This window comes from Sarcophilus harrisii, chromosome 1, assembly GCF_902635505.1.
Source record: "Sarcophilus harrisii chromosome 1, mSarHar1.11, whole genome shotgun sequence".
Lineage (NCBI taxonomy): Eukaryota > Metazoa > Chordata > Mammalia > Dasyuromorphia > Dasyuridae > Sarcophilus > Sarcophilus harrisii.
The window spans coordinates 656,928,874-656,941,420 of NC_045426.1; the positions used below are offsets into that span (position 1 = coordinate 656,928,874).

Genomic DNA, 12,547 nt, shown 5'->3' on the forward strand with positions numbered 1-12,547 from the left:
GAACATAAAAGACTACCTAGTTGAATCTTCCCATTTCAAAAAGGAGAAAACTTAGATGTAGGAAAGGGGGAGGGGAAAAGGGAGAAGTTGAGAGGGAGGAATCCCATTTCTTCAAGAGCAGATCCTAGATTCAGTAATCTTGATCTGAATTTTAGGTCCTCATTCACCTGAATTGATTCACTGATCCTGTCCTTCTTTGGACCTGATCGATTTTCTCCTAAGCTAAATCCTTTTTGTATAGAGCTAGATCTTATTTTTTTCATATCATATCCCAGTTCCCTCAGTCTAGATCCTAGAACCACCTACTGCCTCATTTGGTCCATAACTCAAACCCCTAGTGGTTAGATCCAGTGGGGCCCAAGACTTTCTGAAGAAGAAAAAAAAAAAGGCCTTTTTCCATCATTTCCCTGAACTGGACCTTAAATATGGGGGCAGGAGCAATTTGGCAAGGCCCTTCCCCTTGGAGCCAGCAAAACAGGGTGGGCCTCAGGCTCTGATTCCCCCAATCCCATGGTGGGGGGCCCAGCACTTCTCCCCCTTTCTCTCCCTAGCCTTGGGGGCCTGGCCCTGACCAATATGTTACCCACCTTCCAATCCTCCTTTCTTATCCTCTCCGCCCCTTATCCTGAACTCCCTTGGGTCTGGTTTGAGCTTGCACAAAAAGCATCGGATTCCAAAGGGGAGGGAGATGGAAGCTGAGCATGTGACTTGTTGGGAGTGGGAGGAGGGGCTCAGTATCTGAGCCCCCAGGGCAGGGGATCCATGGATTCCCCCCAAGCCTGGATTTCCTTCTCTTAAGCCCCCCAGCCAAGCTGGCCTGGTATGGTTCTGCTTGGAAAAAATGATTCCCATCTCATCCCCTTCCCAGCCGCCATCTCCTCTAGTCCTATCCACTTGCTGCATGTCCCATCTGGCAAGCCTGCCCTCATGGGGGATGGGGAGCTGCCTGCAGTGTGGTGGGGGGAGGGGGAGAGGAGGGGCAAAGTGGGAGATGAACTGGGGCCCGGACTGCTGGCGGCAACAGGTCGCACTTTGGGGCGGTCACTGATCCCACTTGAAGGTAGGTGCTGATCCCTCTTTCCCAAGATCACATTAACACTGAGCAAGGAAAGGTTGTGGAGAGATCCTGAGACACAGCTCTGGAGCCAGTACTACCGTCTAGATTGAGAGACTTAACAGTCACTTTATGTGTCCTCTGGACAAGACCACATTGGAATATTATGTTTGGGGAACCATATTTTAGGAACGACATAGACATGCTGGAGCAATTACAAAGGAAGGAGAGAAGGGGATTGAAGAATCAGGGGGATCTTTTTTAGAACTCTTTTCTGGGAGATGAGGCAATTAGGATTAAGTGACTTGTCCAGGATCACACAGCTAAAAAGTGTTAAGTGTCTAAGGCTGGATTTGCACTCAGATGCTTCTGACTTCAGTGCTCTATCCACTGTGCCATCTAACTGGCACATCAGGGTGATCTTGTGAAAGAACTGGGTATGTTTATCCAAAAAGAAAAAAAGACTTAGATGGAACATGATAGCTGCCTTCGAGGATATGAAGATCTGTTATATGTAAGGGGAAACTTGTTTTTTTCTTTCTATCCCTCAAAGTCAAGAAGAGCTAAAAAAGCAATGGGTGAAAATCACTGAGAGACTGATTGAATGTAAAGATAATTTCCCAGTCATCAGGGGAAACCTACAATGGAAAGAGAGGGGTGCCTTGTAGTTAGTGAGTTCCTTGTCACTGGAGGTAGTAAAGCAGGGACTAGATGCCACTTGTCAGGGACGTTATCAAGAATATCCCTGCCTAGGCCACAGTTAGAACTGCCTTCTGTGGTCCCTTCCAGCTGTGGGATTCTGTGGTCCATGAATGTTAGTTCTTCATAGATGCCATGTAAACCATCAATGTGGCAGGACATAAGAACTAAGGCTTAACTCACAGAGATGCTTAGGATGGACAAAAGGGTATTCTGGGTAGGGGCCACCTCAGTGCCGTGGCCATTGATTCAGGGCCTGCCTTTCAGTATTAAGCTTCAGTGTTCCATGATTTACTCAAAGGTGAGGAGACCTTAAAGGGTCCAGTGACTGAAAGAATGATTGAAACACCAGATACCACAGAGCTAGAACAACTACCTGGCAGAGCAAATAGGTACCTCAGGTTCTCCCTTTTTAAAAAAGTTTTACACTAAATTACAAATATTTGCAAGTCACTTTATGAGAAGTCTCTTACAACTAATAATACAGTGGTCTCATCTGAAAAAAGTATGCATTTCCAACTTCGAGTACTGACTGTATTCCTGAAGCAGCTTCTGAGATAGAGGGTGACCTCCAGCAAGTCACTTAATCTCTTTATCTCTTTCTTCTCTGTACAATGGGTATAATAATAGCATTTACCTCCCAGGTTTGTTGTGAGGATAAAATGGGATAATATTTGTAATATTACTGTAAATAACATTTGTAATGTTTGTAAATATTTGATAAACCTTAACATGCTAAAAAAAAAAGTATGCATTTCATATCTGGATCATCCCCCATATCTCTATCTTAATTTTTTTTTTTTTACTATTCTTTCTCCTTCCCTCATTGAGAAAAAAGAGAGAAAAATACAAATATCTTGCAACAAATATGTATAATCAAGAAAATTCCCTCAATAGCTCTATTGAGGATATTGAGAGAGAGAGACAAAGAGGGAGTGAGACAGAGACAGAGAGAGAGGGAAGGAGAGAGAGAGAAAGGGAGAGAGGGACAGAGAGAGACAAAGAAACAGAGATAGAGACAAAGAGAGATAAACAGAGAGACCGGGAGAGACAAAGAGAGACAGAGAGAGACAATGAGAAACAGAGAAAGACATAGACACAGAGAGAGGGAGGGAGGAGGGAGAGAGAGACAGGAGACAGAGAAAAATTCTACATCCTCTTATCATTAGGAAAAACTTTATCAAAGTGCAGGCCAGAACATGCTTGGGAAAGATCAAGGCAGAGGAAATAGATATGGGTGACATCAGCTCTGTTCACCTGGCCCAGCCTTTAGTCTTCTGGGCTTTATCCACCTAGTGCATGGAAATTTCATCCCCTCTCTGCCCAAGACAGTGCTGAAAAAAACACCCTACTTTTATTCTACAGCTGTCCTTCTCAGCATGGCTTAAAACCAGAGTGTCAGAGCTAGAAAAATGTTATAGCTAGACAGACCTTAGAACATAGAAAAAAAAGAAAGAGAAGAGATCTTAGAATATGGAACACAATGTTAGAGCAAGGAAAACCTTAGAGTACAGAAAATCAGGCATATAAGAAATCTTAGAAAATAGAATACAAAGCACAGACCTGAGAGTTATCTTAAAGCAGAAGAAAAAGTCTGAAAGAGACTTTAGAATGTAGAATGTCAGGGCTGAGAAGGGACTTTGGAACACCAAATGTGAGATTTATAAGGAACTTGAGACAACTGTCCAAGAACTGATTCAATAACTGCATTTTCTGGCTTCCCAATATCATTTCTATTACTGTAGCTCAGATATTTATAATCTTTTGATAATGGAGAAGGGAGATCAAATAAAAATGGGGGAGGGAAAATTAATGGGAAGGGAAAGGTACAAAGAGGCTGATCAATAATCATTTATTAAACACCAATTATGTGCTAAAAGCAGCAATTAAACTATACAAAGTTGGGGGAAGGGAATATAAAGTATGCAAAATAGTGAGGTTCAACAGCTGAGTGATGGTTTTTGGAATATTTTGAGAAAAAAAGATGAAATATTGACAGGTAATTGATAATAGCAAGTGAAGCAGGTTCTTTTCATTGTCTTGCTTCCCAAGATGGAGCACAATTTACAATGGAAAAAGTAATTTCTCTCAGTCCCTCCGGGAAGCAGTATCCAGCTTGTCCTTAATCCTTTGCAGTAATGTCAAGCTTTGTAGAATCACAGCAAGGTAAAAACTGCCTTTGGGGCAATTATCTGACATGGAACAGTGAATGTTAGAGCTGAATGGTGCCTAAGAATATAAAGCAATGAAGCTAGAAGCAACCTTAGGGATTACTTGTCAAATGTTCTTGTATCACTGTGAAAACAAGTAAGACCAGGAGAAGGAATAACATGGGTGGCAACAGAGAAACTAGGATTCATGTCCCTGCTTCCCAGTCCAGAGTCTTTCCATTTTATCATGTGACCTCCTCTCTGGTAAAACTCCCTCTATTCCCCATGTTCATTCTAACATAATAATTTAAGACAAGTAACACATTTCTATGTTTATTACCGAAAGGTTTCCAAAGTATTTTCCTTATAATCACTTCATGTGCTAAGTAGTACAAGTATTATTATTCCCATTTAATGGGCAGCTAGTGTATTCCATGCCTGGAATCAGAAAGATATATTCCTGAGTTCAAATTTTACCTAGATACTTACTAGTTGTATAATTATATATGGGCCAGGTAAGTCACTTAACCTTGTTTGCCTCAGTTTCCTAATCTGTAAAATGAACTGCAGAAGGAAATGGCAAATTGTTCCAGTATCTTTACCAAGAAAATTCCAAATGGGGTCATGAAAAGTCAGACACAACTTTCACAGGACCATTGAGAGGACATTTACAACATCTTAAAGTACTATAAAAAATGCAAAGTACCACTGATAGAACAGCTGGTGTTTATATTCTGCTTTAAGATGTATAAAAGCACTTTGCATACATTATTTCCAACAGCTATTTGAAAATGATTTGGGGGCTTTAGTGGACCACACGATCAATATGAGACAATTGTAATGTGCATGTGAGTCAACAGTTGATATGGCAGCCAATAAGGCTTATTTGATCCTCTTCTGCTTTAAGAGACTCGCAGCTTCTGGGAGTCAGGAGGCAGTAGCTCCTTTACACTCTGCCTTGGTCACACCATATCTGGAGTAACATGTTCAGCTCAGGATGCCACAGTTTAGGAAAGGGAGAGAAAGCAAAATGGTGTAGGATGCCACATGAAGAAAAGTCAAAAAAGTTGAGGTTGGAAGAAGAGAAGACTTGGAGGAACATGGGAGATGTCTTCAAGTTCTTAAAGAGCTTTGGGAAAGAGATTAAATGTCCTTTGCTGGGCCTCAGAGGGCAGAACTAAGAGCAACAGGTGGGTGTTGGAAAGAAACTGAAGTAGGATCCATGTAAGGGAGCAGAAGAGGAAAGCTAAAATAATTAGAACTCTCTAAAACTGTAACAAGTTGTATTAAGAATATAACAGGTTCAATAATACAATTCAGCAAGCATTTATTGAGTATTTACTATGGTCCAGAAGCGTACAGGATGCTAAGGGGACAAAGGCAACAAACCATCCAGAAGCTTACACTCCATTGGAGGAACTGGCATGGCTTTCCCAAAGAATCAGCCTTCTCTAACACTTCTAATGGCCTGGTAATGGAACTGTACTAAACAAAACAGGCAAAGGGGTGACAACCATTTAAAATAGAAGCCACAGACTTTCAATGTTGCCCTCATGTCCCTTCATGAAGAAACTGGGTGACTACTAGTTGGACTAATTATCGGGAGGATTTTATCCCCCAAAGTCATCAGGCTAGTGGGACTCGGACATTCTTCCTAATTCTGACATTTTGTGGTCTCATTTAAACCTCACAACAACACTGTGAGATACAGTAAGATTATTCCAATTGCTGATGGAGAAACTGAGGGTAGATTAAGTAAATAGTTAATGGTTGCTCCGTAAGTGTTGGAGGAAAAATTCGAAGAAAGGGTTGAAGCTAGAGCTGCCTGCTTGACTCTAAATTGTTCATCCACTCTACCCAAGGTCCCTAGTCTAGGACTCTTCCAGCTCCCATCTCACTGCCTCTTCTCCTCATCTCCCTCTTGAATGACCTGTCCCATTAGTGTTGTTACCTGAGGCCGCCAGCATGGGTGTAGGTGGCGGGGGAGGGAGGGCATGTGAAGAATACTGCCTGTGGAGGACAGAACTCATACCTACCGTCTCCTACCCTACCACCATCAGGATCAGGAGTGGATGACCCTGTGGGTGAGGTTTCTGTCCACGTGGAGCTCTTCACTCACCCAGGTACTGGAGAACACAAGGTTACAGTGAAAGGTAAGTGTGAGGCAGAGGGTGTAGGCTTGAGCCTCCTGACCTCCATCCCCAGAAAGCACTCAGCCAGTTCACTTGGGAGGCCAGATCAGGGGTGGGACCTGGCGTTTCTGGCCGGAGCCTCACTTGCCCTCTCTTTCCTCTGGTGCAGTTGTAGCTGCCAATGACCTCAAGTGGCAGACGTCAGGGATCTTTCGACCCTTCATCGAGGTCAATATCATTGGGCCTCAGCTTAGTGACAAGAAAAGGAAATTTGCCACCAAGTCCAAAAACAACAGCTGGGCTCCCAAGTACAACGAGACCTTCCAATTGTGAGTAGGGCTGGGGCTGGGAGGAAGCGCCCGTGTATTTAACAAGACATGTCTTCACTTAGTAACATCTACATGGGACAAATAGTTAAATAGGAGTAACAATATATCCACAAATGTAACATCTGGGAGGAAGTGCACATGCATTTAACAAGACATGTCTCTCTTTAGTAACATCTACATGGGACAAATAGTAAATAGGAGTAACAATATATCCTCAAATGTAACTGCTTTACAAACATCTGCTGTAAAGAAGCAGCTCTATAGCAGACTATCAGAACAAAAATTAACACCTGCACAAGTCCATTTACAGGTGCAAAATTCACACAGGCTTAACATATGTACAGATGCAAGATCCGCAGCATCTGGGCAACATCTGCCATATCTAGACCTAAGTAACTACATTGTAGAAACATCTACTGATATAAACACCTGCACGGGAGTAACACCTGCCCAAACACGCACATCTCTATGGGAGGAACATTTGTGTGAGACCTGTACAGGTGTAAATATCTATAAAAGAACACATTGGTACGGGGGTGATGACTGAACAGTTCTAGGCATCTGCATAGCAATGTCTATACGGAAGCTTCATTTTTATTGAATTAATGAGCACCTCTGGGGGGAAGGGGACGGGCCCAGCATGGCAGCTAGATTACTGGTAGGGTCGGGAAGGCCCGGATTTAAATCTGCCTCTGACATTTACTAATACTGTGGATCTGGACAAGACAGCAATCCTCTAGGATTCATCCCAGGCTGGTGGGTGGAGGCGCTGTCCAGCCGGGCGTGCCCGTCAGGGACCTCCGGAGGAGGCTCTGCTGGCCAAAGGCACCGCGCGCGTGGTCGGAGGGCCGGGCGCGCCTTCCGGGCTCACTCCTCTCCCACCTGCCCCCAGCACGCTGAGCGCCGACGCGGGCCCGGAGTGCTACGAGCTGCAGGTCTGTGTCAAGGACTACTGCTTCGCCCGCGAGGACCGCACCGTGGGCCTGGCTGTGCTCCAGCTCAAGGAGCTGCTGCAGCGCGGGAGCTGCGCCTGCTGGCTGCCCCTGGGCCGCCGCATCCACATGGACGACACGGGCCTCACCGTCCTGCGCATCCTCTCCCAGCGCAGCAACGACGAGGTGGCCAAGGAATTCGTCAAGCTCAAATCGGACACCCGCTCAGCTGAGGAGGGCGGAGCCGGACCCGGGCCCGGGTCTGGCCAGGGGCCTGGGCCCTAGGGAGCTGGGCTGGGCTGACGGGGAGGGGCCCCGGGCCCGGCCTGACCGGTCCGGCTCGGGGAAGCGCTCTCTCTCTCGGGGCGCTGGGCAGCCTGGGAGGCCCCTCCTCCCACTAGCCCCAGCCCTGCCCACCAGAGAGAGTTGGGGGGAGGGAGGGACTCTCTGCCTCTTGCCATCCCCATTAGGGGGTTAGGAGGGCTGAGGCGCGCCCCGCTCCATCCAATTCTGGGGAACTGGGGCGGGGGAGAGGGCTGAGAGCTTTTATTTGACGGCATACTCCATCGACCCTGCCCTGCTGGGCTGCGAACCAAGGGAGGAAGGGAGACCGGGTTCTGTCTTGGCTCCCAGAGTCCTACCTGCTGAGACGGGTAAGGCCGGAGCCCCGCCCCAGTGGGGTTTGTGGGGCAGATTAGGAAGGGGAAGATGTGCCACGGGAGGGGCAGTTCTAGGATATTCCTCTCTCCCGGGGACCCATACCCACACCTGCAGAAAAGCCATACAGGTTGTCTGCCCTTTTATCACCACCACACATACCCCAGGCGTGTGGGTGGGGGAAGGGGAGCAGGGCAATTACCCAGGGAGGCCCTCAGAGCCCTTTTGTGGGGCTGGGGACAGTGAGTCAGGACTCTAGGCAGGGGCTTGAGGCCCCAGCCATTCAGGGATGGGGGAAAGGGGAGGGACTCAGAGACTGGGCCTTTGAAAGGCAACCTGGGAGAGGGGTTTGGGGAGGGACCCCCAAGTTCGGCGTTTGCAAAAAAAAAAAAAAAAAAAAGTGACGTTTAAAAGCACACAAACCCTCAGGCACCCAACTCCATTCAGGGTTCTGAGGGCATCAGGGGCCAGGGTTGGTGGAGGTTGGAGGGGAGCACCGAATGGCCTGTTCTGGATAGAAGTCGACATAGCTCCCCTTCTAATTCCCAAGAGCTCCTGGGTTCAGGCCCAGAATGGCTTCATGGGCGGGAGGTTGGCCCTCTTCCCTCTCCCCATCACCTCCTGGATGCCTCTGTTCCCAGCCTCTTTCCCATTTCTACCTGGGGAACCAGGAAGAAGGGAGGAACCAGGACCTTGTGATTACAACCATCCCATTTCCATCATCATTCCCCAAAGGGGCCCCAAGGGGCTGCACCTCAGACCCCTGCTTCCAGCTGCTGCTACAAGTCCCCACTGGGGCCCTCTTCCCCCAACCTTGGAAGAATTCACTACTCCCTCCTTCAGCCTCATCTGTCATCTGGAGGACAGGGGAGTTTGGCACCAGTCTACAAGCTCCCCAGGCGCCTCCTCCATCCTCTCCTCTACCTACCCCACTCAGCCTTTCCTCTTCCCCCACCCATTGAGCCAGGGGGGCTTCGGAAACATGGAAAGGCTTTGCAGGGGAAGAGGGGAGGAATCTAATCCTCTCTGTTCCTGAAGAGCCCTTTAACTTACCCAGGGAACAGAAACTCCCAAGTACCTCTTCCCATTAGGAATGCCCTAAAATGTTTATATTCCTCACCCTTCCCCACTCCCAGCACATGAAGAGTCAGAAGCGAAGCTGCCTGGCCCCACTGCCCTCAGCCACTAAATTCACTTTACCACTTTTTTCTTTCTCCTCCATCTCCAACTGGAGGCTCCTCTGCCTTCCAAGGGTTGGTCCTCCACATGGGCCACTGAAACAAAAAGCTAGAGGCTGTGTGCCTCTGTGTGCAGGGGCACCCATCTCTGAGCATGTCTATTGATTACCATAGGTGCCCATCTGTGTGTACTTGTCTGTGCATGTGTATGGGAGATTGTCCGTATCTGTCTACGTGCTTTACCGTGTTTGTTCCCGTTTGCCTCTGTGTGCGTGCCTGTACATCCCGTCTGTGTGTGGCTGTCTGTGTGAATGAGCATGTCTGTGTGCATGCATGTTTGTGTGCCTGTCTTGCATGTGTGTGCACGTGTCTAAACACCTATCTGCATGTGTGTGCTTGTCTGTATGAGTGAGCAAGTGTGCACTTGTCTTAATTTCCTATCTGTGCACCTATCTATCTTCCTGCCTCTCCAGCCTGTATCACAGAGGAGGACCTCCATGGAAAGGAGAGGAGATAGGAACCCAGACAATAGGAAGGGACCAGAGGATTGAGAACTCATCTTTTATAGAAGGGGAAGGAAATGATGGAGCAAAAAGACAAGAGGGAACGGGGAGAACACTGAGGATGATTTTATAAGGGAGGAGGGGAGATCCACAGTTATAATCTGGAAAGAAACAGGAGGAGGAAGAGAGAATAAAATAGAACATCAGAGTTGGGAAAGCTTTTGGAATATAGAACTGCAGGGATAGAAGGACCTCAGAATACAAAATTCAGGGTTTAAAGAGCCTGTTTTAAATCCAGTCTCCTCATTTTGCAGATGAGGTAACTGAGGCCCAGAAAAGGGAAGAAAAGTTCCTCCAAGATCACATAGCCAATTAGCCCTGCCAAGCTCAGGGAAGGTATAGGCTCCCTCATCTTTCATCACATGAAGCCTGGATGAGGGGGGCTCCAGGCAATCTATGCCCTCCTTGGGATCAGGGAGGCACTTGGGACATAATAAGCCTGAGAAAGGCAGACTTCAATATATATAATGGGAAGCACCTGAAGGAGTCAAACACTATCTTCAGCATAGGAGGGGATCTCATTTATAAAATACTTCACTTTCTCCAACTCATTCCAATGAAGCCTTTCAGTGAATCCCAATGTCCATTTAGCCAGTTTGCTCAAATGGGGACCTACCTACTGGAAAGCAATTACCCAAAGATATTTGCTGATGGGTGATACTAGACCAAATGTCCTGAAGGGGCCCAAACTGCTCCCCTCACAGTCTCCTGGGTCCCAATCTGGAAGCCATCTGCCTTCAGCCTTCGTAAGGAAAGAATGCCATATGTGTTGCAGGAACCGATAGGCAGGCAGATGAAAGACTGAGATAAGAGAATGACAGGCAGAAAAGAGCCAGATTAAGAGCATTAGATTCTCCTCTTACTCATTGGAGGGGTTCAAAACCTGAAAAATCAAATTAGGAGAGATGTTCTCTCTTTCCTCTATCCCTTCCTAACTTATAGGTGGGGGTATTCCTAAGGCCAGCTGTTCTTCCCACCAGGACCAAGGCTCAAAAATGCAATATGCAAAAAAAAAAAAAAAAAGGTGGGGGGAGGAGTATTAGAGCTGTGAGGCACTTTCAAAGCCATCTAGCTTACCCCCCCCCCCCATTTTATAGATGGGAAACCTAAGGGGCAGATCAGGAAAGGAGTTGGCCAAGATCCCACAATGAGCCAGAGACAGAAGGGAGAAGGACTGTTGCAGTGGGAGGGTTCAAATCCTGTTCTGCTACTCACAGCTTATGTTACTGGTGAATATATAGCATCTATTGGTCTCAGTTTCCTCATTTGGTAAAATGTGAGATTGGGATGAGATTCCCTCCAGCAATAAAACTATGATCTTCTAAGTGGAACCCAGGGCTCCAGAGTCTTGAGACTGAGACAGCACAAAAAGAGACAGCAGATGGAGAGCTGGGAGTGGGAGGTGAAGAGCAGAGGATCTGGAAGAACCAAAGGGCTGGGAGGGGGGAATAAGCAGACATATTAAGGGAACATATATGGGGAATCCCCAGTTTTCTGTTACCACAGGATCATACCCCACCCCTTTCTTCAACATCCATTCCTTTTTCTAATACTTGCCAAGGACCAAAGTTGTAGGACATTGCACCTGTTTTCCATTCATCTTTGCCTTTTAGAGAAGAGCACTTAACTAGGTCAGATGAGGAAACTTTCCCTCCTTCAACCCCATTCCCACCCACTTCCAGCCACTGCCCCCTGTGACAAGCATTTAGTTTGCTGCCTTCAGTAACAGGACCTTAAAGCTGGAAGGACCTCAGCTCTAGCTCAAACCCCTCCTTTTACAGAGAGGGGAAATTTTGGCCCCAGGATAAGGGACTTGTCCAAGATCACACTTTGAGCCAGGGTACAGAGCTGGGACTGGAACCCAGATCTATGTTGCCCAGCCCAGGGCTCTTTGAACTGCTTCCCTCCTTCCCCATTGCCTCTCAGTCCTTTTCCTAACAACTTGGGCCCCCTGAGTAGAGCAGAGAAGGCTTTATTGGGAGGAGGGGAGAGGGTGTGCCCACTGATTCACCATACCCCAATCCTTGGTCCCAAGAGCAATTCCACAAACAAGTGTTTGTTCCTGCTACAGGACTTCTCTGGCATGTGGTTGCAAAAGAAACACCTTCCACCTGGGACAGTAATGATGCCCTGGGTTCCTCTGTAAATATATGAACCAGAACAAAAGTGTTAAATCGATCATGGATGCATGAAATTGAGATGTTTTGCACTATTTTGACTTTTTGGTCTCTGTAAAAATATTTTATTATTAACGGACATTAAAAAAAAAAAAGCACACCCTCTCAGCTCTCAAAACCCTTGACTCTTTGCCTGTCCCAACCTCATTAATAATGGAAATGGATCATAGAATGTCATAGCTGGGATCTGATCTGGAACTATTATTTTTTTTTTTTAAGACATATGAAGGTACCAGGACAACAAATTAGTCTCTGTTGATCTTGGCTGGGTGTTACACTTTTCTCTCTATGGATTTCTCACAGATGAATCTTATTGAGATTCAGCTATCATCCTGAGTTTACGAAAAGGCGGGGGGAGAGAGAATGTCCAGCTCATGGGCTACAAAAGGCCCAAAAAGTCATTTGGTCTAGTCCTGCCAAGGTAACCAAGGTGGTGATGAGCTGAAAACCAGATACAACTATACCCCACTGCTTGAGTTTTTAAGCTGATAATTTTGTATGGTCTATGAGTGGTGGTCCTTGGCAAAAAAATTTTTTTTTCTTCATATAGAAGCTTCCTCTCATCCATATTAGTAGTGGGGTTTACCATATCTCTTAAGTGAGAGATAAAAAGTTTCAGCCCTTTCAGTGAAAAAGGCATGTCTTTCATATAATCAGGCCTCTCTTTGTAAGGACA

The 12,547-nt window shown here is 46.5% G+C and overlaps 1 protein-coding gene across 13 annotated transcripts in view; it reads left to right on the forward strand.

Moving 5' to 3' along the window:
- Positions 1–10,743, forward strand: part of UNC13A (unc-13 homolog A) — an 84,856-nt gene extending 74,113 nt beyond the window's left edge. For 12 of the 13 annotated variants that reach the window (XM_031947891.1, XM_031947896.1, XM_031947898.1 and 9 more), the window contains 3 exons: positions 5,964–6,056; positions 6,205–6,364; positions 7,257–10,743. In XM_031947891.1, coding sequence (XP_031803751.1) covers positions 5,964–6,056; positions 6,205–6,364; positions 7,257–7,581 — 578 coding nt within the window. In that variant the 3' untranslated portion in view covers positions 7,582–10,743. The remainder of the gene's footprint in view (positions 1–5,963; positions 6,057–6,204; positions 6,365–7,256) is intronic. The other variant, XM_031947897.1, reaches the window with a different exon arrangement.
- Positions 10,744–12,547: the final 1,804 nt, after the last annotated feature.